The following is a 25967-nucleotide window of genomic DNA, read 5'->3' on the forward strand; positions in this document are numbered from 1 at the left end:
CATTTATATATGTGTGTTCCTCTGTCATGAACTCTTATTTATTTAAAACTGTCTCCAGTGACCAGATTCCCTCGGCCAGCCTCTCCCCTGCAGGACGTGGCAACAATCATTGGAAGTCGAGAACAGCTGTCAGTGCTTTTAGAACTGTATGACCATCAACTGGAGCACGAGGGCACGACTGGCTGGGAAAATTTATTATGGGTGGTTAACCAATTGTAAGTTGGTTTCATTCTACTTTCTAACAATCCCCCTTCAGAACCTGCCTGCTGTAGGTGGTTACTGCACCATAATGCTCATCATCATGCCATTGTCTTAAAGATATTTAAACATTAGTCAAGATATTAGTATATTTTAACGACATTTAATTTACGCATGCACCTTTGAAGCTACTTTAAAACGATTTTGTTAAATATTATCCTTTTGTTCAAGGCATCCTCAAAACTGAAGGTGTATGGTTTATTTTTTCAAGTCATAAGAGGCTGATAATATTCATGCTTTTAGCATATTGGAGGTGTTGATTTATGATTTGTTTGACAAATCTTCTTAAATACAAAAATACTGAGTTGCTGGAACCAAGTTGTTGGAGGATGATAATGAACCATTTGTTGGCTTGGTAATGATTTCTTTCATTCATCATTGCAAATATTTAGGAATCTGATCACAAAGTGAATTCTAATTTACAAAAGGCTCTCCTTCTTTGCAGATTACCGCATTTAATAGAAACTGTCGGTAATATTAATGTTGCCTCAACATCTTGTGTTCATGACTTCTCCCGGTATTTCTGGAGGCTTTGTAGGACATTTGGTAAAATTTTTACAAATACAAAGGTGAGTTGATTTATTCATTTTGCTAGTGAAATTTGTTTATATACAGAAAAACATTGATTATATATAGTTGTTTGTTGGCCAAATCTCAACTGATTACATTGTCCAGATATTAGTATATTTTGACGACATTTAATTTTGCCCACTGTGCAGAAAAGAAAATGAAATGTGATCTAAATTGTCCTGATCTTGCACTCTTGAATTTCTTCTATAATTAGATGAAATTTAAATCAAATTAAATGTAACCCCAGATCTAATTTTCATTGGGGGGGGGGGGGAAGTTGTTTAAAATAGTACATTCTATGCCAGTTGTTCAAAATATATTTCTAATTTGATCAATCACAATAATATGACCACACCTTTGCCCAAGGTTTAGTTAGTAACAGCTGGGAAAGTGCAAAACCGAACATTGTATCCTTTTCCTACAACGTCCAATTTCATAAACCTAATACAAGAATGCAATCATCGTAGACTGAAATGGCTATTTTTCTTGCTGCTTTAATCTTTAAATTAACTTTGGCCAGTTGATCTGGGTATTTTTGGGAGTTTAACATTGAACGGTCCAAGGAAGATTTTGTGAAATGCTAGCCTTGGAATTATGGTAATGTAATTATGGGTTAAGAACCACTTTGCAGCTGATTTGCAGGTATGTAAAATGCTTGCCTTGGAAGAAAAGCCTTGGTTTTAATTTTGTGTGTTGATCCAGTTTTAATTTACATTTGACTAAAAGCCAAAATGTGGGGGCTGTTGGCCAGGAGAAGAGGGAGAGGGCACTTGAATCATATGCTCCTTCTCTTCAATTTGCCCAATTTTCCCACCAATATAAAATGTTAAGCTGTATTAGGGCAGGATTTTGTCGAGCTTGTTGTTTTTTCTTCTACTTTCTGCATCTGAAAGGAAAATCAACACTTGTTAGCAGTGCACCTGTGGCTTTGATCGTGATAGATAAGGTGTTCCATCTAAACAAATGGTGATCCTTTTACTTTTAAGTATTGGTCCTTTTTACTTTTGAACAAAATACTAAAACAACATGAAAGATACCAGATATGTTGGTACAACAAATGATGACGTAATAGTGTGGCAAAATCATTTAAAGATGTTGATAGATTCATTTAATCCGAGGTGAATCAGAATTTTGTAAACACAAGGAACTTTGTAAATTCATAAATCATAGGATTAGAATTAAGCTATTCGGCCCATTTACCCCAGCATTTAATTATGACATCTGTTGCACTGTCTCAACCCCATTCTCCTGCCTAATCGACTAATCAAGAACCAACCAACCTCCCTATAAAAATACCAAATGTTTTGGACTCCGCAGCCGTCTGTAGCAAAGAATTCCACAGATTCACCACCCTCTGCTAAAGAAATTCCTCACTAAAGAAATTCCTCATCTCCTTTCTAAAGGAATAACTAATGAAATGCAGACACTGATTTACAAAAAACACAGCACTGGATTAACTCATTGGGTCAGGCAGCATGTATGGAGAACGTGGATAGATATCGTATCTGGTTGGGACGCTTCCTCAGACTGATTGTGGTTGGAGGGCAGGGGAGGGGGGGGGGGGGGGGGGGGGGAGAAGAAAGTTGGAAGAGAGGAGGGGCTGTCCAAAGCCTGACATGATAGGTAGATACAGACGGGATGGGGTGAGAGGTGTTGATGGGAAGATGCTTGGGCGAAGGCAAGAGATGAAAAGACAGATGGTCTGAGATAACAATAGAAGAGCTGAGAATTGTTAAACTGGTGGAAAACAAAGACCTTAGAGCAGAGCAAGATGGGTTACTCTCACGCAAACGTGTAGTGTCCGCCACGCTCATGGGTCGGATTCATGGGTGATTATAGGACCCGTTTTAGCGACCAGTCCCCGCCATCTTGTTCCGCCATCTTGCTTCCGGCCAAAGATGGAATCTTTGTTTCCGCAGCGGGGAGAGGGAGTGTGGGGCCCGGGGCAGTGGAAGAGCGAGTGTGGGGCCCGGGGCCATGGGAGAGGGAGTGCGCGGCCCGGGGCAGCGGGGAGAGGGGTGGAGAGGGGTGTGAGGGGCCCGGGGCAGCGGGGGGAGGAGGGAGTGGGGCCCGGGGCAGCGGGGAGAGGGAGTGCGCGGCTCGGGGCAGCGGGGGAGAGGGAGTGGGGCCCGGGCGCGGGGAAAGGGAGTGCGCGCGGCCGGGGCAGCGGGGAGGTGTGGGGCCCGGGACAGCGGGAAAGGGAGTGCGGGGCCCGGGGCAGAGGGGAGAGGGTGCGCGGCCCGGGGCAGCGGGGAGAGAGGAGTGTGGGCGGCCTGGGGCAGCGGGGGGAGAGTGTGGGGCCAGGGCAGCGGGGGCATAGGGAGTGTGGGGAGGGGGGAGACATTGGGGTGTGGGGGCGGGGAGAGGGAGTGTGAGGGAGTGCGGGGAGAGGGAGTGCGCGGCCCGGGGAGAGGGAGTGTGGGGTCCAGGGAGAGGCAGTGTGGGGGGGGGGAGGGGGGGGTGGGGGGGGCGGTGGAGCCGGGAGAAGTGTACGGGGGGCCGGGGCAGGGGGGAGGGAGAGGGCGGCGCCCGGGGCGGCGAGGAGAGGGGCATAAGAGAGGGGACATTGTAGTGAGGGGGGGAGTTGAGGGGTGGGATAAGGCCTAGTGTGTGTGAAGTTGCGGGGAGGTTTACAATGTTTCTTATTTAATGTCCCTTGTCTAGTCTGAAATAAAGTTCATCATTGGATCGGAAGAAATATAATTGTGTGTGTTATATGATTATATACATTTATATCACATTCATGTATGTGTGTTTATAAACATTTTATTCTTTAACAAGAATTAACAGAATTATGAACTAACAAAATTATGAATCTAACCCTATATCACGCACAAAAACTTCCCCCGCAATGTCAATTACCCTGCGAGTCGGGTCGGTTCCGGTTACTACAAAATCAACTCAAACACTGCTTGTGAGCCATTTAAAAAGAAATGATTTAAAAAACATTAAAAAAGACAATTACCAGAGTCAAATTTTATTCTTGACAAGAAGTATGAACTGACAGAATTATGAATCTAACCCTATATCACACACACAAACTGTTGCCCCGCAACATTGATTACACTGCGAGTCGGGTCGGGTCAGGTAGGCTCCGGATACTAAAATGGACGGGGAAAAATGCCCAGGGTCCCCTCCGTAGCGTACTACACATCAGCCCATTGTATTTCGCAGGAGTAGCCCATCTTGCTCTGCTCTAAGATCTTTGGTGGAAAGGGGAAGGGAATGGGAGAAGAGGACTGTGGGAGTCGATAGGTTTGCAGTAGGCGTCTGCACGGGGAAGCTGACATCCCCCCGATGCAGGAGCTGATCGCCTCGACGTGGAGGGCCAAAGCGCCGCCGGCTACGGGTGTCAAGATCGTCATGTCAACGGAGGGCTCGAGGCCCCCGACCGCGGGAGAACAAAGGGAAGAGACTTGAACTTTATTTTGCCTTTCATGACAGTGAGGAATGTGTAGGAGTCATTGTGGTGGATGCTCATGTTAAAATGTTGTTTTGGTGTTCTGTTGCTTTTCATTTGTGTGACTGATTTGGCAAATGAATTCCTCATATGTTGCAAAACATACTTGGCAAATAAAGTACTATTCTGATTCTGATAGGCTGTTCCCTGTGATGGAAGCGCAGATCAGGAAAGGGGAGAGAGGGGTCAAAGAGAGTCCAAGTGAATTTAAGTTTGAAGTTAGTGGTAAAGTTAATGAAATCAATGGGTTTTGCATAGGTGGAGAAGGCAGCCCAGATGCAATCTGGTGCATGTAACAGAGAACGAGTTAAGGTCTATTTTTGGTACATACCAGCATCTGCAGTTCCTGATTACTTTGTTCCAATTGGTTTTGATTCTAAAATTGCTGCTTTGATCATTAACAATTCAGTGTGGTTGTTAAATAGCCGCACCAAGATTAAAATGTTGAGCAACTTGAGAAAAGCTACAATTAGTTGAAATTCTCAAGTCCAGCATCTTTGGGATCTGACAAGTGCCAGCTGACAAAAAATGTCCCCTGATCATATTCCTCTGAGCAGGAAAACTCTGTGTTTTAACTGTCCAACACTCCCTGGGTTATGCAAGGGTTACAACAAGTTTTCTGTTTTTATCGGCTGAGCTTGCACAAGTTGCACCAGTAAATTAATTACCTACACATTAGTACTTAGTTGATTCTAATATCAGTGGGGTCTTTGATAGAGTTAATTAATTCATAGATATTTGTCCTACAGTTTCAAAACCTGCAGGACCAGACGGACCACAGAAAGCTGGTCCAGAGTGTTTTAACCTGTGTTGTCAGATTTTATTTTTCACAATGGAGCATTTACTTGTTTGGAGTGGCTTGCTGCAATATTTGAATAGTTTATTTTTGAAGTGCTTCATATTTACAAAAGCAAGATTTACCACAGTAATCCTTCCTCTATCCATGTCTTCCAGTTGTATCCCACTCAATAAATTCTAATCCTGGTAAGAATCTCTTAACAGAAACATAGGAATTGTTCAAGGATATAATCGTCCTCTCGGACACCCAAGATATTTATTTATGAACCAGCAAGATGAGACATTGTACTTTGCTTATTTTTCATTTACTTCCTTCTGACGTAGAAGGCTATTCAGCCCATCAAATCAATATTGGCTCCTGTATTATACTCGTCAGTCTAATTATCTTGCTTCAACCTATTTTCTCACATTGTTATCAACTTGCCAGTTTTTACTATCCACCTGTACTGGAGCCAATTCATAGTAGTCATTAACCTTCCAGCATGACTTTGGGATGTGGGAGGACAGGTTATGGGACTAACTGAAGAACAAATTAAAGTGGGATCCTGAGTTTTATTAATTGAAGCGTAACCTAGAAAATCTTTGAATTTTGTTAATCCATCCAAAACTGGAGTGTTATCCCCATTTATGACCACTGCAAGTTGGAGTAAGGTTGTAACCTGCATGCATAGTGTGGTGAAGATTTAGAATGAAGAAATCGTTGAGGTTGGGCATTTGGCTGTCCTCGCCATTCAAGTTCAAAACCATGGTTGATCTTTACTTCTGTGACATGTTTCTGCACTATCCCCATATCCATTGATCCACAAATCCATTCATCTATGATTTGAATGAATGATGACTGAGTATTCTCAGCCCAATGGGAGACCGTTATAAAGATATTCTGCTTTCTGAGTGAAGAAAAATAAATTGGTATGTTTCCAGGGACAAGGAACTTGAGAAATAATAAAGTGGAGAAACTGTGTTGTTTTCTGTGAGCCAGAGATAGCTGAGTGATTTAAATAACTGTTCAAAATCATGAAAAATCTGAGTGAAATGAAGGAAGAGAAACTGCTCATTGATATTAGGATCAAGATTAAGAAGCCACATGATTTTGATTCAATTTTATTTTAAAAACAAATGCTTAAATTGTGAGTTGAGTATTCAGTTTTTGGCCTTACTGTTCAAGTATTTAACTTTCAATACTTTGCCTTTGAATGTGAAGGCCATCATTTGGGAAGAAACATCTACAATTTTCTGCCTTTTTGACAATACATTTTACATCCTCAGGTAAAACCACAGTTTCAAGAAATACTGAGGCTATCAGAAGAAGCTGTTGGTAAGCCTTTGTTTCCTTAATATTTACTGAAAGCTTCATTTTACACTCTGGACGATGGAATATAATAACTTTGGATACTCTAAACATAAGTTGTTTCTCTACAGTGTGTTTTTTCCCTTAAGAGGAATGTGTAAAATATGTTATAAGGTTTTCTTTCGGGAGGTCATCAGTGCAGCTTCTAATGAATGTGTTTGGCTTCCCAAAATATGATCAAGCATGGTTGCCAGAACAAGGTTTTATTGTCAATGCTTTCACTGTACACATAGTTTTGGCATCCAAGTTATTTAGCTGTTATTGTAGACCAGCTGTCAGGTTTAATCCTCATTGCAAAGCAAATTAAGTGGGTAGTATTGTTGTTGGTATCAAAGATTTGGTGTAATTGTCCTGTATAAAATAGCAGTCAAGTCAAAGTGGGTTCTGTTCATGATTTGGTGCAGCAGGAAAATTGTAATTACAGCTTTATTGTAAGTTTGATATAATCTTGACTTAATCATGTTTCCAAATATGGCCTTTATGTGCTAATTTAACCATGAGATGAATGCTTTCTGCAAAAAGATAAAGTATAATATTGAAGTAATGTTGTTTGTTAATTTTTTTTGTGAAAAGATGTGTCTGCTACAGCTGGCAATGGAGTGTTAACAAAAGCCACAGTTCCTATATATGCTACTGGAGTACTTACTTGTTACAATCAGGTAATGGAAGTTATATTTGCAATTCTAGCTCCATCAATCAATCTCTTGCGTCATTTAAAGACTGGCTATACTGTTGAGTAATGTTCCTCCAGGAAGAAGACCGGAAGCTCTTAGTGGGGTTTTTGGAAGATGTAATGACCACACTTTCATTATCGCACGCGCCACTTGATAGTCTGAAGGCTACATTTTTAGAACTGGGGTAAGTTATTCCACAGTTTATTAAGGCTCTGCATCACAATTTAAAATTTTATGGAGTTGTGTATTTCTACTGTTTCTAATGCATGTAATTATTTTTGTTGTGACAACATTCTGCAGGATGGGATATCTAATACTTAATAATATAATATTTATATTATACATACACCATTGCCTGGATTTTTATCACCATACCTGAATTCTGTTATGTGCAATCTTCTGGTTTGAGCATCAAACTGACTATGTAGTGAATGTATTCTCACCTCGCTTGTTTCTCTTGATACTGTTTCTTACAGCCTGTTTCTCCATAACTAACCTTGTTAGTCATGTCTTCTGTGCCATTTTTCATTGCTTTCACTGATTGTTTTGCTAAAGTTAGAAATGTGGGTGTGATTTTCCATCCTTAGTCTGAATGTTGTACTAGAATGATGCCTGGACTAGGGGATATCACCTGTAGGGGGTTGGACAGACGGACTATTTTCACTATAATCCTAGAGGTTGTGGAAAACCTGATAGAAGCATGTAACATTATGAGAGGCATTGAAAGACTAGACAAGACTAGTTAGAACCTTTTTCTCGGGATGGAAATATTAAGTACTAGAAGGAAAAGCTTTAAAGTGAGCGTGGGAAAGTTTAAAGGAGATGTGCAAGGTAAGTTTTTTTACATGGTGAGTGCCCAGAACGCGCTGCTGGTAGAAGTGGTGAAAGCAGATGTGATTGTGGCATTCAAGAGACTTTTAGATAGACGTAAATATATGCAGGGAATAGCGGGATAAGGATTATATACAGGCAGATAAAAGTTTATATTTCCATCCTATTTGGCACAGATATTGTGGGCCACATGGTCTGTTCCTGTGCTATGTTCTAATGGTTTTATCCTTATCTAATGAGATTTGCGATCAATACTGAAACGTAATGAGATTAGACTTCAATAATGAGTAAAGTACATAATGAGATTGAACATTAGAAGCCATCCCTATTCTATGTTGTGGGAGGTAATCAGCAATGCAAAAACAGTTGGGAAATTGTTGTAAAGATATTTGCATCTTATGTAACCATCTGGCAAGTTTAATGAGCAGGTGCAGTTATCCCTAAAAATAATGGGGAGGTTTGGAGTGCTTTACAGTTCAAGATAAGCAAATAAAGAGATCAACCAGTTCATGAGGGAAGCTATGGTGTCATCCTTCAATCTTCCTGAGTTTGCTGGGTAATTTATACTTTAAAACAACACACCTTGTTTATTATTTCTTCAAGCAAGTTCTGCACTATTATTTATCAATTTTCCTGACATGCAGTATGTACTCGTCCAAATAGGCAACTTTTCACTTTAAAGACATGATTCTTGGGGCACAAGTGTCTATCAATAACCACAATCCCAAAAGAAAGGTCCACTTTTGAGTCTGAAGAGGTGTTTCAACCCAAAATGGCATCGGTCCATTTCCCTCCTCAGGTGCTGCCTGACCTGCTGAGTACCTCTGGCAGCTTTTCATTTACCTTAATTTCAGCATCTGCAGTCACTCGTGTCTCCATAATCTCTTTATTAATCAAGCTTATTTTTGACAGCATCACCCTACTTTATAAACTGCCATATTTCATGGATGGTGTTAAGTATTTTCCTATTAAAATGTGGATTGCAAGTATGTTGGACACCGCTCATCTTGAGGAAATTTCTCTCCTGCTAATGGTTCCTTCCTTTTATAACCAGTGAATCTCTCCAAGTTTTATTTTTTTATTTTCATATGATTGCAACACAATTAAAAAACACACTTGGTAGGTTTGGAAGAGGGTTGGTTACAGTGTATGATAATGATCTTTTAATTTCACTATTTTCCCTCTGGATCTTTCTTCATTTGGAGTTCTTTCTACACAACTACATATGCTCCCATTTTTCTATCCTTTACTAGCAACTTCTTTTTCTTTTTTCAATCTTTTAAAAATGTAACAAAGTTATACTTGAATGTAGCCGTACATAAAATGTATTATCTGAAAATATATTTAGGCACTTTGGTTTATATGACTGAAGAGACTTCTGAAATAAAATAAAATATTAAAAAAAAAAAAGTATTTTCCTATAATCATTGGTTCCTGCATACATTCCCTCATTTCTCTCAATGCTTGTAGGTTCCTTCCTTTTATAGCCATGAATCTAACCAAGTTTTATTGATTTATTTTCTTGATTTGCAGAAATTAGTACACACACTTGGTAGTTTCAAGCTTTCTTACAGTGTACTGAGCATTTTCCTTTAATCTTCCACTGTCCCTTTGGATCAATTCCTCATTGGAGTTCATTCTACAGCAAGACAATGCTCCCAAACATACCGCTAAAGCAACAGCAGAGTTTTTCAAAGTTAAAAAGTGGTCAATTCTTGAATGGCCAAAAGGAGGAGGAGGATCTGAACCCGAGGGCTGATGCCTTTTATATGCTGGGGAGGAAACTGAAGGGGACTAGCCCCAAAACAAGCATATACTGAGTTGGATGGCTGCATGATCATATTGCCTGGCAGTGCATCACCGAAGGGCCAAATGGCCTACTCCTGCACCTATTTTCTATGAATCAACATGACTCCTTTCATTTACATGACATTGCTGTGTCCAAAACATTATGGTGCCCTGAAATGGGGTGACTATGTATAAACTGATGTAATTTCTACATGGTGAAATCAAAATGTATAAAAATACCCCTTAATAAAATCTGACAATGTGCACTTTGACCACATGTGATTTTATTTATATTACAAATCTCAAATTGTGGAGTACAGTGGCAAATAAATAAATTATGAGTGTTTGTCCCAAACATTATGGAGGGCACTATACGTAGAAACAAAGAACTGTAGATGTTGGTTAATACACAAAACGATACAAAGAACTGGAGTAACTCAGCAGGTCGGGCAGCATCTTTGGAGAACATGAATAGGTGACGATTTGGGTTGGGAGCTAGGTGCCAATGCTGTTGGTCTGCACCAGCAAATCCTTCATCAGCTGCCTCAATGTGTGCTTGATGTGGCTGTTGTGGCACATGTTGTAGCCCCTGACATTCTTCAGGCTGCTGCCACCAGCAGTGTATGGTCGATCACCAAGGGGTTCCCTCCCCTTTCACCAGCTGCTGCTTCTTCCTGTCAGCCATCGTTGTGTCCGCTCCCCCTTCTACTGCAGCCTCTGACAATGTGTATATGTCCACATGTGATTTTATTTAGAGGAGATGGCGATTGGGGAGTACAGGCCAAGCGAATAAATTATAGTGGTTTGTCCCAAACATCACCAGGGCCTATACCAGAAACAAAGAACTGTAGATGTTGGTTCATACACAAAACGGGATGACCTACTGGAGACCCTTGTCATTGGGTCATGTACATTCTTTGGAGAACATGAATGTCGATTTGGGTTGGGAGCTTGTCTTAATGCTTAATTTTGATCTCGAGTCCTGTACTCTCAGCTGCCTCAATTTGCTTTCTATTTCTGTTGTAGCATTATGTTGTAGCCCCCCACTATTTCTGCTACTGAGACACAGTTGTTCTGGTGCTACTAGTTCACTTTGTATAACATAGTTAGCTCTGAGAAATGCATTGTCAGTTTTATTCTTGTTTTCAATGTACATCTGCCTCACTGTATTTGGATTCGTACCTGAGTATGGGGGAATTGCAGCCATTTTGGTGAACAAAAGGAAAAGCTATTGTTATTATTCTATAATAGTTTAAGCTGGGTTTGTGGAAGCACAACTTGTTTGTGACAGCATGAGGCATTCAGATCATTAAATAAGGTTTTTGCTTTGTGTTCCAAATGGACATGTACTGTGAAGATAGACATAAAATGCTGGAGTAACTCGGCATCTCTGGAGAGAAGGAAAAGATGATGTTTTAGATCGAGACCCTCATTTACTGTCACAGCACACTGAACTTTTCTTTTCGCTCCATAGATGCTGCCTCACCCGCTGAGTTTCTCCAGCATTATTGTCTACCTTTTATTTTCTCTCTCTCGTTTATCATATCATACTATGTTTACATATTCTGTTGTGCTGCAGCAAGTAAGAATTTCATTGTTCTATCTGGGACATGTGATAATAAAACACACTTGACTCTCTTGACTCTCGACTTTTAATACTGTGGTCAATTGACTCCAGTGATTAGTGTAATATAAATTCCACGGAATTTCACGATTTATGCAGACAACCATTTCTGACACAAAAGCTTGTATTATTTTAACAGTAATGTGCATCAATGTTTATTAAAGGGACTTTGAGAACATTGTGTATTGGCTGGGAATCTTTTTCCAAAAATGTAATGCTGTGTGGATGCTCCAAATTTGATCTTTTAAATGCTTTCCATTTTATTAGTGCAAACCCAGCATACCATGAACTGCTTTTATCTGTGTTATGGTATGGAGTTGTACACACATCAGCACTTGTAAGGTGCACTGCTGCTAGAATGTTTGAGGTAAGATTTTCTAAATTATTTTGCTAATAAAATGTTTACTTTACTTAATTTACTTTATTACTTTATTGTTAGAACGAAGTATGAAATTTGTTTTGCATCGCGGCAGCTCCATTTACAGCATCACATAAAAGATAAAAGAGACTTATAAAGTCACGCATTAAGACATTAAGACAGGACCCAAAAATACATACATTCAACACAACATTACAATAACAGAAGACAACTTTTGAGGCCCATCAGCGTGCATTTGATCTGGGATTAAGCGCCGTATTTAGTTCGAGGATTGACTGGTGCACAAAAGAGTGCTTCAGTTTGATGGTAACAAATTGATCTCCAGTTTGATGGTAACAAATTGTACTCGCTGTTCAGAACGTGGTTGGGGTCAGAAGAAATATTGTTGGCCATCCTTAGTATGTTTTTATGGTAGGATGATTTGTACAATTTCTGAAGTGGTTGACCTACAATCTTTGAGCAGATTTTTAATTATTGGAGCAGTTTTGATTTTGTAGTAGCAGACAAACGCTTGTACTATGTAATCTTACAGTATTGCAAAACACTTAGAACCTAGTCATCTTTGAAACATAGTTCAAATTCTAAGTAATGAATATTAATAGAACAGTATATATCCATCTGATGACCAAGTAAAATATTATTATTGCATCATGTATATCTTTACAGATGTATGATGTGTATAGTTATTCCATTTGAGATCAGCTTGCTTTAGTCATTCATATAATTAGATTGTTGCATGCTTCCGAATGTAAGCTTATTCTCCAGAGTAAGACATCTTGTTGCTTCTGTGCCCAACCAAAGCTGGCAGACCTGATTGATCAAGGAAGGGGAAATTGGTCCACATTTTTCTCAGGGATGACAGAGATGAAAATTGGAGAAAAAAATAAAATGTAGGCGCTGACCATGTTGTTTTAAAGAATAAATATCAGGCTATTAGGAGCTGATGAAATTTTAATGGAAGAAAATTTCATATGATTTGCAAAGTCTTTATTCTAAATTTCTGGACAAATTTCTAGCATGTTTGGTATTATAAAATGTTGACCAGACAGGACTTTTTAAGATGTTTTCTTTGATGTAGATACTTGTTTTTCGCAACTGTGGTGAGGGAGATGTGCTTACAAGAATAAGCTATGAAAAAGTTTAAATTGGATCTAATTTTAAATGTAATCCTTAATGTGTTTACAAGAAGCTTTTTTAATTGGGTTATGACTCCATAGATAGATTTAGAAATTCCAAGTGATCAACATAGAAAATAGGTGCAGGGGGAGGACATTTGGCCTTTCGAGCCAGCACCGCCATTCATTATGATCATGGCTGCTCATCCACAATCAGTAACCCGTGCCTGGCTTCTCCCCATACCTGTGGATTCCGCTAGCCCCAAGAGCTCTATCTAACTCTCTTTTAAATTCATCCAGTGAATTGGCCTCCACATCCTTCTGTTGCAGAGAATTCCACTAATTCACAACTCTCTGGGATCTTTCTCATCTCAGTTTTCAATGGCCTCCCCTTTATACTTAGACTGTGACCCTGGTTCTGTAATCCCCCCAGCATTGGGAACATTTTTCCTGCATCTAGCTTGTCCAGTCCTTTTATAATTTTATATGTTTCTGTAAGATGCCCTCTCATCCTTCTAAACTCCAGGGAATACAAGCCCAGTATTTCCAATCATTCCTCGTTTGACAGTCCCGCCATCCCGGGGATTAACCTCGTGAACCTACGCTGCACTCTCTCAATAGCAAGGATGTCCTTCCTCAAATTAGGAGACCAAAACTGCACACAATACTCCAGATGTGGTCTCACCAGGGCCCTGTACAACTGCAGAAGGACCTCTTTACTCCTATACTCAAATCCTCTTGTTATGGCCAACATGCCATTAGCTTTCTTCACTGCCTGCTGTACCTGCATGTTTAGTTTCAGAGACTGGTGTCCAAAGACACCCAGGTCTCGTTGCACTTCCCTTTTTCCTAATCTGACACCATTGAGATAATCTGCCTCCTTGTTCTTGCTGCCAAAGTGGATAACCTCATATTTATCTACATTATACTGCATCTGCCCACTCACTCAACCTGTCAAAGTCACCCTGCAACCTCCTAGCATCCTCTTCGCAGTTCACACTGCCACCCAGTTTCGTGTCATCTGCAAATTTACTAGTGTTACTTTTAATTCCATCATCTAAATTATTAATATATATTGTAAATAGTTGCGACCTCAGCACTGAACCTTGTGTCACTCTACTCGCCACTGCCTGCCATTCTGACAGGGACCTGTTTATTCTGACTCTTTGTTTCCTGTCTGCCAAACAATTCTCTATCCATATCAATACCCTACCCCCAATACCATGAGCTCTAATTTTGCCCACTAATCTCTTGTGTGGGACCTTATCAAAGGCTTTCTGAAAGTCCAGATACACTACATCCACTGGCTCCGCTTCATCCATTTTACTTGTCACATCCTCAAAAAATTCCAGTAGATTAGTCAAGCAGGATTTCCCTTTCATAAATCCATGCTGACTTGGACTAATCATTTTACTGCTATCCAAATGTGCCGTTATTACTTCTTTAATAATGAACTCCAGCATTTTCCCCACCACCAATGTCAGACTAACTGGCCTATAATTCCCCATTTTCATTGTCACTCCTTTCTTGAAAAGTGGGATAACATTAGCTACCCTCCAACCCACAGGAACTGACCCTGAATCGATAGAACATTGGAAAATTATCACAATTTCTAGAGCCATCTCCTTGAGTAACCTGGGATGCAGACCATCAGGCCTTGGGGATTTATCAGCTTTCAGTCCTATCAGTCTACTCAATACTATTTCTCAAATTTCTTTCAGTTCCTAGACAGTCCCTAGAAATTCTGTCCTCTTGTACATCTGGGAAGTTGCATCTTAAAACTCAGCTTTATAAATAAGTGGCAAATTCTAGGAATTTGTATGAGATGGACATTTTAGCACATTTTAATTCAGATTTCATCCCTTCTGATAAAATGAGCATTTTTAATAAACTAATTTGTCTCTTTGAGAATTTGTTAATGCTGCATTATGCTTTCCTGACATGCTGTACATAAATTGAATTTAAATATACTTTGAATTAGCCCTGTGTGTAATCTAAATTAGATTGTAAAGTGAAAGTTTGATAACATCAATGCATTACTAATATAGTATAATTAATAAAATTAATAATTCCTCAAATGGTCAACATGTCAATTGAAAGCATAATATTATGCCATGATAGATTTTAAATCTACCATAAATGTAAGATCTGATCAGCGTTGGTATGTGGCACAGTTTTTAAATTATAGTGTTCGAAACCTTGTAAATGGTGAGCTGATTTTGTAGAGATTGTCGCTTGGCATCTAATTTTTGTTTGCTCTTTTGTCCCTTCTCTCTTCAATGTGCCATGCTGCTCCCCATGATACTCTGTTCACTTTTGCTTCGTATCATATGACATCCCTGTTACTGCCCAATCAGCTGTTGGTGAAGGGGGTGAATGAAACTCTAGTAGCTCAGAGAGTTGTCCCTGCTCTAATCACTCTCTCCAGTGACCCTGAAATGTAAGTTTCTTCTGAGCCTGTGCAATTGCATCACCTTTTGTCAACTCGCTGAGAAATCACCCCTTGATTTGTTTGTTTAGACTTAAAAATAACTTGATTGATTCTATATAAGGTTGTGTGGAAATTAAATTGAGTGTGCAATTTATATTCGAACTGACAAATAAAATATTTTGTTTAGTTGAGGGGGACTGGTTGGGTGGTTCCTGGGCACGGGAGAGTATCTGTAAGATATGGCAGATAAAGAAATGGAAGCGGGTTTGGAAATCATCATTCCATATTTATGAAAAATGATTTGGCATAGTATTTACATTTTTTTAGGCTGTATTTTAAATGTTAACAAGGAGTTTTTTTAAACCAAAACTTAATTTGATGAAGTACCCCTTCCAAGGGGTTTGTTTTCTGTGATTGTTTGTGCAATTGCAGCTAACATTTGGTATCAATTTTTTTGCCAAACATGCTTTAAACTTTAAATTACTAAAACTTTTCACTTTCATAATTTTGGCTTCCTCATGGCTGGCCTAACAAAATAACAAATTAGATGGGTGATTTTTCAGAGTAAAAGGGATGCAACGCTTTGTTTAACCTGCTGTGTTCTCTCAGGATTATGACTAGTTTTTAGCACAAGCAAATATCTCATTTTTGTGACCCATGTGTTGAGTGGTTGGACACTTCCTTGAATGGACTGTGTCCGAGTGCTCCTCTGTGAACTAATCAATTTTTTTCATGGATTTGTTTTTTGTTTTTGTTGCATTTGTTTTTTTTGGACTGGTTACAGCTCATCGTGCGAGGCATGAGTGAAGCCTTAATTGACAAGCGGGTTGCTCCGGCCCTTGTTACCTTATCCAGTGACCCAGAATTGTGAGTTCTTCAGAATGAGACCATAGACATGCTTTTAAGAAAAACAGAAAATTAATAAAAACTCTGGTTTCACATTTGCATTTATTTCTGTTCAATGGCATTGCAGTCTTTTCTTCAGGCCCAATGGCTGACTATTGCAACCAGTTGTGTTTAAAGTGGACAAGATATTGAAATTTAAAAATAGGATTATTTTGTTTTTAGTTCTTGCATCACATTTTGTAGTATCTCTTAAGATAGAAAGGTACAGCATATTCTGTGGTCACCAATTTATTCATCGATAAGGCACTGGTGGGGAAACTGTTAGATTTATGTTGGTTGATTATTGTGTTTTATAACAGTCTAACAAAACTTACCTACTAACCTGTTCACTGTAGATATATTTATGTGGGCTAGTACTTTGTTGTACAGCAGTACCAAATGGATTTTTCATTTTTCAGCTCTGTCCGAATAGCTACAATCCCTGCCTTTGGCACTATTATGGAAACAGTAATCCAAAGAGAGGTAAAGTATCATCTTCAATGGGCAAACTGATTTCATTTTTTTGAGTCTGCTCTGGTGGTTAGAATCAAGACTGAAAGGTTGGGGCTATCATTCAATAAAATGGAGTTGAGCACATTACCTAATCAATAGATTGCAATGCAGGATGGAAAAATACCCTGTTAACTTGGGGATAAAAGACTATGAACTATATACATGCAAGCAGAATTGCTGAAAAGTAAATAATCTGGTCAGAACCTTGCAAAATGGAAATAGGGTGAGATTCTTAATCAGCCTAAGCCAAGTGAAAGGGACATGAACAGATATCTGTAGATGTGCTTTGTGATGAATAGAGCTTATATAGCTTTATACATATTATTTTTCAGTTTCACATTTTGTAGCTCTCCAATTTTCTGTTTATAATTCTGGCTAACCTGCCTAGCTCAGCAGCTAAAGATGATTCGGAGAGAATGGAATTGGAATATTTTGCTTTCACATGTTTGATGTCATTTCATTTTGCTCATTGATGTTTGATTTGTAGTAGGATGGTGTGCTATATGTTAATGCCCCATTATTTGAATTCACAGCTGTTGGAAAGAGTCAAAATGCAATTGGCTTCATTTCTTGAAGATCCACAGTACCACGATCAGCATTCTTTACACATGGAGATAATAAAAACTTTTGGAAGAGTTGGCCCCAATGCAGAACCAAAATTCAGGGATGAATGTATGTACCTGTATTTTTCTATACGTTTTTTCTCAAACCTACCTTCATTCAAACAAACATTGTCAACAGTGCCTTCCTGTATCCTAGTCTTTTTTCCACTCCAGTAAGCCTTAAGTATATGCAAGTTATCTGGCCTTATTGCTTGTGTTCCTATTAAAAATTGTTTGTGAAGTTGTTTAGAATGCGCTCTGCTTTTCAGATGCGTTTAAGTTTGATGCCTCATTTGATAATGTCTAAAACAAAAAGATATATTTCAAAGATTGAGTGGTGCCTGTCTTCAATTAATTATCACCTCCAACAAAAGAATAATTTTAAATTTCAAATATGTCAACTAAGTTTTGTGTTCATTTTTTGGGGTTGAAATTGGGTCACTGACATTGAAAAAAGCCAGGACTTTTTTTTAACCGAAATTCACTTAAGTTAATAAATAGGATCTTTTTCAGAATGCCTTAAAATGTAAGCACATCACCTGGAGAACTTGAAAATTTAACTGAGTTTTAGCACGTAGAAAACCCTATGAGTTAATTTGTAGATCCTAAATAAATTGTATCAAAGACATTCTAATTATATCTTCCTTTAAATTTAGAGTATATCTCTGCCTCATTGCTTATGGTCTTTTGGTAATAGGATACATTACTCTATTTACACCAACGTTAATGACTTGTCATTTGTTGGGAATTTCCAGTTCTGATAAATGAATATTTATATGTATTTACCTGAATTATCTTAATTGTTTACATTGTAGATGATTTGTTTACCAGTAATAAACAAATGATACAACTAGTCACTTAATCGGGTCTACCAAATTGATTGCATGACAGGGTTCCCACTTGATTGTGCTGGTTGACCTGCTAAGTTACTTCAGCACTTTGTGTCTTTCTCAGTTTATTGGTTGTTACTACTTTAACAACTTTCTCTCACTGGGTCTGGGGTGGTTGAAAGAAAACTCTGAAGCCCTCTTCTCTGAATAAGTGAAACACCAGAGACTGAGGAGGTTAAAAAGAGAGGATGAAACGTGACATAGTGGAATACTGGGGACGAGGAGAGGAGGGGTAGGTGATATTTTAGAACTTTGTACTGCCTGTATTTTGGCATTTTGGGAATATTTTACCCTTTCTCTGCTGCCTACCCCATTCATAGTGTTTCATAGAAATGGAGCCCAAATACTTGCCTATGAATAGGATAGCAAAATAGTCGATGGTGTATAGAATAGGAGACTTTGGTAGGTGATGCAGATTGGTTGAGAAAGGTTCTTGATGCAGATAACTATAAACAAAGGCCTGCAGAAAGGACACTTTCAGCTTCCGTGAAATTGTCATTGCTGACCATGTCTGTTTTTCTTTTTGTGCAGTTGTTCTTCCCAATCTACACAAATTGGCCAACTCAAATAACCAACAAGCAATTGATACGAAAAGGATGGATGTTGCCATTCAACTCTTTGAAGCGTATAGTGCATTGTCGTGTTGCTGTATCCTTTTCCTGCACCCAATCGATCCAAGCCACCAGCACTAAAACGTCTCTATCATTATATTGTGTTGTCAGCAAGCACATTTATTTTGTGCCAACAAATATATCCGTTCCTCTTTTTAAAACTTACTTTAATGGTTGTATCAGCCAGTTTTGCTCACCTGAAGTGACATTCAAAGGTCTTTTATTGTCACGTGTACCTATTAAAGTACAGTGATATTCGAATTACCATACAGCCATCTATATACGACGCGCTAATGGTTAAATATTTACATATTCCGGTAGAGATTTACCTCATGATAAATCGCCTCATCTGAAAATTTGATTCATTATTTCCCGTGTTTTTTTACTAAAATTGTTCACCAATCTGAAATCTTTTTTAAATCTAACGTGCTGAAGCAAGCTGGATGATGTCACAATGCCTCTGCTCCTCGCGGCAAGCTGCGCAGAATTTTCAACGTGCAGCCTGCTGGGCACTGTTTTCCAGGAGTGACATCACTACCCCCCCCCCCCCGGTTCTTCAAAAGACGCAGAAATAATGAGCAAGTGGACGCAGTTCTGCATATTCCAAGGTCACGATCCCACTACGGGTGATCTTAGTGCCGACGGCTGCTTTTGCTGGCTGTCCGCTGCTCCGCGGTCCTCCCTGACCAGCTTCGTCGCAGCCCTCGTTGTCTTTTTCCCTTTCTCCATTCTCCGTCTGTAGTGGGCAAAAAGGCAAAAGACCGCAGAGTAAAAACCTCACCTGCAATAGCGGCTTTTTAAATTGCCGCCGCGGGGGAACATCCTTCCACCGCGTCTGACGTTTCGCAATGCGTGTAGTGCAATGACGCGCATGCGTCCTAGCGGGCTTCTTCACGTAGTCACTCACGTGAATCCGAAGTAAAATGGAGATCTACCATGTGTCTGGTCAACCTCCACAACAGAATATCAGAAATTGGGTCAGGAGAAATGGAGAGGTACTGTAGATGGAGACTAGTGAACGGGTAGGTACTGGGGATGCAGGGAGGATGAGAGGACAATTCAGCTCTTGGTGGTTCAAAATTGATTTTGCCAATATCACATCACCACTCATTGCTGCGCCAGTCAGGAATGGCCAGTCTCGGTGAAAGAGCAGTGAAAACTGAGGATGTTGAGCAGCTAAACACATTGCTGGAGTAACTCAGTGGGTCAGGCAGTGGAAGGAATGGACAGGCAATATTTTGAGTTGGGGCCAGATCCCAATCTGAAATGTCACCTATCTATTCCCTTTACAGATGCTACCTGACCCACTGAGTTACTCCAGCAGTTTGTGTTTCGCTCAAGAATCCAGCATCTGTGTTTCCAGTGATGCTCAGCAGGTTGGGTGATAGCTATGGAGCAAGGTAGGGGGAACTGAGCAAGGTTACCGTTTAGAGTTAATTATCTCTAATGTCAGAGTGGGAGGAGGAGATTGTTAGCCAATGGAGTTATCTGCAGATGCTGAGTGCTTCCAGCATTCTCTAGTTTTTAATATTTCTAATGAAACAGGAGAGTACAATATCGCTGAAATATTGTTGGTCTGTCAAGACCATGCCACCCTTCAAGTAAAGATTGAAGGTGCTCAGTATAAATTAATAGAAAAAAAAACAAATGCTGGAAAAAGACTCCCACATTCTTACTGTAAGGGGGCATCTACATGTAATATTCCAAATGCAGCCTAACTAAGGTCCTATAAAGCTGCATCACAACTTCCTGACTCTTACACTCATCGACATCAGTCTGTGTTTTCATTCTATTGTCCAGCCCAAAGCATAGACATTCTCCTTGTTCTTTCAAAAAGTTTAAAAGGTTCTTGACCTGAAATATTAACTTTATTTCTTTCTCCGTAGATGTTGCTTAATTTGACTTTTTAGCTCCACCCCATTCAGCCATTGTTTATCTGAATGCAGATCATTCACAGCCATTCTTCACACAGGTCATGAATCTCATGAGCAATTTCTTGTCTCTGTCTCCATCAGGTTAATCTTCCTTATCTGGCTGCAGTCTTTCAAAACAACAAGCCAACAACTAATGGCAACAACAGTCACTGTATTGAAAAAGCCATTTCAGTTGTAACTGCACTTCATCTCAGTTATACAATTTCTCAGGTTATTAAAATCAACTAAAGATCTTTATTGCTGTTAACAGAATCCACCTCGTTTTGTTTACATATGATTACATAATTCTTTAATCCTTAGCTGAGCTTCATATCATACCTTATTATTATTATTAACTACTGATTTAAAAAAAACAAAAAGGCGTTTCTCTAATTCTACCAATTTTTATATGTAACAAACCTGAACGTTTCAACTTTCAGGTACTTTCCAAAAAGCACAAGACTAAAATGTTGGATTTTTTTAACATTTATTCCGTGTATAATGAAGTTCAAGTTTTTATGGTCTTGCAAATTCTTCTATAACCTATACAGGACCCATCAATCACAACTACTAGCTTCAAAGAACATTGTTTCAATGCAAAGTTTTGCCAGAAATCTTTGGCATGCAACCAAGATTCCCATTAAATGTCATTTAGCCACCTTTTTCTAACTTGCGCTATATCCAAATGTTTCTTGTTTTTTTTTAATGATGATTTTTTTAAACGTTTTTAATACATTCTCATTATCGGAACTAGTGCTTGATAAATGCAATTATGCTGTGAAACTTACTAATTTTACTGGTCAAGGAAAGATGAGTGCTAGCTGTGCAGTAACTTCAGATTCTGTTTTTTCTGTTACCACAATGGTATTTCTCTGAAATCAAAAGATTTTCATGTTTCATTCGGAAGGGATTTTCATATTCTTAAATGCTGCTGCATTCTTTAAGCTGGGTTAGAATACAATGAACAATTGACAGCACTGGGCCTCCACTCGATGGAGTTTAGACAGTTGAGGGGGAACCTCATTGAAACTTACAGAATAATGAAAGACATAGATAGAGTGGATGTGGAAAGGATGTTTCCACTGGTGGGAGAGTCCATGACCACAGGTCATAGCCTCCGAATGAAAGGGCGTTCTTTTAAAAAAGATGAGGAGGAACTTCTTTTAAGTTAATCTGTGGAATTCATTGCTGTGGAGGGCTGTGGAGGCCAAGTAACTGGATATTTTTAGGGCAGAGATAGACAAGTTCTTGTTTAGACCGAGTGTCAAGGGATATGGGGAGAAGGCTGGAAAATGGGATTATGTGGCAGAGATCAGCCAAGATTGAATGGTGGAGTTGAATGGCAGCGTCGATGGGCCGAATGGCCTAATTCTACCACTAACTTGTGAACTTGAGATGGATAGATGATCTTCTCGTGTATTACATTTAAAAATGATTGGCGCTTGGTCAATGTGTATTGAATTTGATGGTTAATATTCCTTAAGTTTGTTCTCCAGTTATCTCAGAGGAACTGATGGTGAATCATTTCTTACCCGGCCTAAAGTGTTTGCGAATAGATATGGAGCATCTTTCGCCAGAGCATGAGGTTTGTATCCGTAAATCCTTGCTGGTTCCATTTTTCTATGAATGGAGCTCATGTTATTAATTTAGTTTGATTCGATTAATTTAATTGATTATAAGATACAGCTTGGAAGCAGATCCAATGGACCAGCGAGTCCACGCAGACCATTGATCACCCATTTGCACAGGTTCTACATTATCCCACATTCTCATCCACTCCCTACACAGTAGGTCAATTAACTACAAACCTTCACATCTTAGGGATGTGGGAAGATGGAGCACCGGAGAAAACCCACGAGGTCACGGGAGAATTTGCAAACTCCACACAGATGGCACTCGATGTCAGATCAAAACTGGGTCTCTTGCGCCATGAAATATCAGCTCTACCAGCTGCGGCGCCCTAAAACTTGTTTGTTGTTTGAGTTTAGGTGGAATAATTGTCCTTGAAGAATGCTATTGAGTTTAGTTTAGAATAGAGATACAGCATGGAAACAGGCCTTTCAGCCCACAGAGTCCACATCGACCAATGATCACCCCAACACAAATTCTATCATTCTCCCTCGTGACAATTTATAGAATCCAATTAACCTACAAACCTGAACATTTTTGGATTGTCGGAGGGAAGTGGAGCACCCGCAGTAATTCTCGCGCTGTAATTCTGCCACTGCACCACTCTTCTGGCCTGTTGTTGTTTTTTTCCTCCTGCATCCGATTACTACTATGTCTCTGGTAAACTGTAAACTGAACAAAATATAGAATAAGTGTTCAAGAAGGAACTGCAGATGCTGGAAGATCGAAGGTACACAAAATTGCTGGAGAAACTCTGCGGGTGCAGCAGCATCTATGGAGCGAAGGAAATAGGCGACGTTTCGGGCCAAAACCCTTCTTCAGACTGATGGGGGGTGGGGGGAGGAGAAGGAAAAGGGGAGGAGGAGGAGCCCGACGGCGGGCGGATAGGAGGGTGGGAGGAGACTAGAGGGTTAAGGAAGGGGAGGAGACAGCAAGGGCTAGCAAAATTGGGAGAATTCAATGTTAATGCCATCTGGACACAAGGTCCCCAGGCGGAATATGAGGTGCTGTTCCTCCAATTTCCGCTGTTGCTCACTCTGGCAATGGAGGAGACCCAGGACAGAGAGGTCGGATTGGGATTGGGAGGGGGAGTTGAAGTGCTGAGCCACCGGGAGGTCAGGTAGGTACTCTGGCAATGGAGGAGACCCAGGACAGAGAGAGCCCCGCACTCGCAACAAGGGCAGAGTCCCTCTGGTCCTCACCTTTCACCCCACCAGCCGGTGAATACAACACATAATCCTCCGCCATTTCCGCCACCTCCAACGTGACCCCACCACTCGCCACATCTTCCCATCTCCCCCCATGTCTGCCTTCCGCAAAGACCGCTCCCTCCGCAACTCCCTTGTCAATTCTTCCCTTCCCTCCCGCACCACCCCCTCCCCGGGCACTTTCCGTTGCAACCGCAAGAAATGCAACACTTGTCCCTTTACCTCCCCCCTCGACTCCATTCAAGGACCCAAGCAGTCGTTCCAGGTGCGACAAAGGTTCACCTGCATCTCCTCCAACCTCATCTACTGCATCCTCTGCTCTAGGTGTCAGCTGATTTACATCGGGGAGACTAAGCGTAGGTTGGGCGATCGTTTTGCCGAACACCTCCGCTCAGTCCGCAATAACCAACCTGACCTCCCGGTGGCTCAGCACTTCAACTCCCCCTCCCATTCCCAATCCGACCTCTCTGTCCTGGGTCTCCTCCATTGCCAGAGTGAGCAGCAGCGGAAATTGGAGGAACAGCACCTCATATTCTGCCTGGGGACCTTGCGTCCGGATGGCATTAACATTGAATTCTCCCAATTTTGCTAGCCCTTGCTGTCTCCTCTCTTTCCTTAACCCTCGAGCTGTCTCCTCCCACCCTCCCATCCGCCCGCCCTCGGGCACCTCCTCCTCCCCTTTTCCTTCCTTCTCCTCCCCACCCCCCATCAGTCTGAAGAAGGGTTTTGGCCCAAAACGTCGCCTATTTCCTTCGCTCCATAGATGCTGCTGCACCCGCTGAGTTTCTCCAGCAATTTTGTGTACCTAAAATATAGAATAATGTTCCTTCTACTGTCAATTCCCTTCCTGTCAATCAAACCATCTCAACTGCCTTGTGGATTTGATCCAAATGTTTCAGAGAGAATATAACAATTCAGATGGACTAGTGATTAGCTGGATTGCATTTTGATCGCCTCGTGGCTGCAGGGCATACCCGGACAATTCTATTTGCATTCTTATTATGCTTGGAGGGACCTGACTTGAAGTCTGACAGGATGCAGCCTACATGTCTTTAGAACTGCAGTTGAGATATATTTGTGGTCTCTTAGAATTTACTGGAATTAATCAAATTGGCCTCGGAGTTACTTCTGTGTTGGCGGGGACCTCAGGTAAAAGCAGAAAACAATCTTTCATTGGCATTTCAAAAGCTGATTGCAATTGCTTCAGCCATGTCTTTGGCAGCAATGTGCTCGGCCACACTATGTCTGAGGGGGATGGTGAGCCACCTCCTCCTGTTCGCTGTTTAATTATCCACATTGTTCATGACTGGATGTGGCAGGAGTGCTGAACTTTGTAGAAATGAACTCTGGAGGAGCACACGGTTATGTCCTGGCAATAGATCTGCCTTGGGTGAAAATTATTAGTTTACTGCAGAATAAATAATTCAGCTGAAATTAAGTATATTGTAATTATTTACAGTTGCAAGGATATAATGGATATCTATTTGCTCGACATTATTTCAGGTTATTCTAAGTTCTATGATTAAGGAATGCGAATTGAAGGTGGAAAACAGGACTGTCCAGGAACCTCAGAGGTAACCTTTTGATATTACGTGCATTGATTATGTTGAAATTGTAGGGAGGGGGTGGAATAGTTGCATTTCATAACGTATGTTATGCTCCAAGCAAGAAATGGAAGAAGAAAATGAGTGGAATTTACTGAGTCTTTCAATTTAAAACATTTTGTCTTTTAACAGTGCATTCACAATTCATGTTATGGATTTGTCCAAATTCAAGTTTTCCTATAGGTTCTAATATTTAGTATTGGATTCATTAGGTTCTTTAAACTGATTCTAAACTGAACTGTTGGTAGACCAGTAAAGAGAGAATGAGTGAGATAAGTCTGCAGCTCCCTAGAGTTCAGAAGAAAGAGGATTATCTTGTTCCCTTACATTCTGTGAGAATTTAACAGATGCAGAGAGGCTGGTTTATTTTTCTTCCCATTGAACCTAAAACTAAGTACACAAATCTCATGATAAGAACGCATCCATTTTTTACTGAGAGATTTCTGTAAATAGAGAATCTTAAATCTTTGAAATATTGTGAAGATAGCGAATGTTCAGCCATTGAATATATTCAAAGCTGGTTCCATTAGGTCCAGGTAAACAAGGATAGGAGGTTTGTACTAATGTGGACAATATCCAGTCTATTTTTTTTTCTTTTTTGGTTATTTTTAAACGGGGACAGTGCATATTAATGAACATTTACATGTAAATATGCAAGATTATAGCCGTTCAATTTCAAGTGAGTTTATTGTCATGTGTCCCTGTATAGGACAATGAAATTCTTGCTTTGCTTCAGCACACAGAAAATAGTAGGCATTTACTACAAAACAGATAAATGTGTCCATATACCATGATATAAATGTATACACACATGAATAAATAAACTGATAAAGTGC

The 25967-nt window shown here is 40.1% G+C and overlaps 1 protein-coding gene across 4 annotated transcripts in view; it reads left to right on the top strand.

Annotated features, from left to right (window-relative positions):
* The window catches only part of relch (RAB11 binding and LisH domain, coiled-coil and HEAT repeat containing), a 138004-nt gene that overhangs the window by 103763 nt on the left and 8274 nt on the right, over positions 1-25967 (top strand). For 3 of the 4 annotated variants that reach the window (XM_055658459.1, XM_055658434.1, XM_055658451.1), the window contains 12 exons: positions 59-215; positions 704-827; positions 6353-6401; positions 7008-7093; positions 7186-7292; positions 11619-11718; positions 15203-15285; positions 16581-16644; positions 17208-17346; positions 18698-18814; positions 22187-22275; positions 25031-25101. In XM_055658459.1, coding sequence (XP_055514434.1) covers positions 59-215; positions 704-827; positions 6353-6401; positions 7008-7093; positions 7186-7292; positions 11619-11718; positions 15203-15285; positions 16581-16644; positions 17208-17346; positions 18698-18814; positions 22187-22275; positions 25031-25101 — 1186 coding nt within the window. Of the gene's footprint in view, positions 1-58; positions 216-703; positions 828-6352; positions 6402-7007; positions 7094-7185; positions 7293-11618; positions 11719-15202; positions 15286-16060; positions 16144-16580; positions 16645-17207; positions 17347-18697; positions 18815-22186; positions 22276-25030; positions 25102-25967 lie in introns of all 4 variants that reach the window. The other variant, XM_055658443.1, reaches the window with a different exon arrangement.

Source organism: Leucoraja erinacea, chromosome 2, assembly GCF_028641065.1.
Source record: "Leucoraja erinacea ecotype New England chromosome 2, Leri_hhj_1, whole genome shotgun sequence".
NCBI classification, from domain to species: domain Eukaryota; kingdom Metazoa; phylum Chordata; class Chondrichthyes; order Rajiformes; family Rajidae; genus Leucoraja; species Leucoraja erinaceus.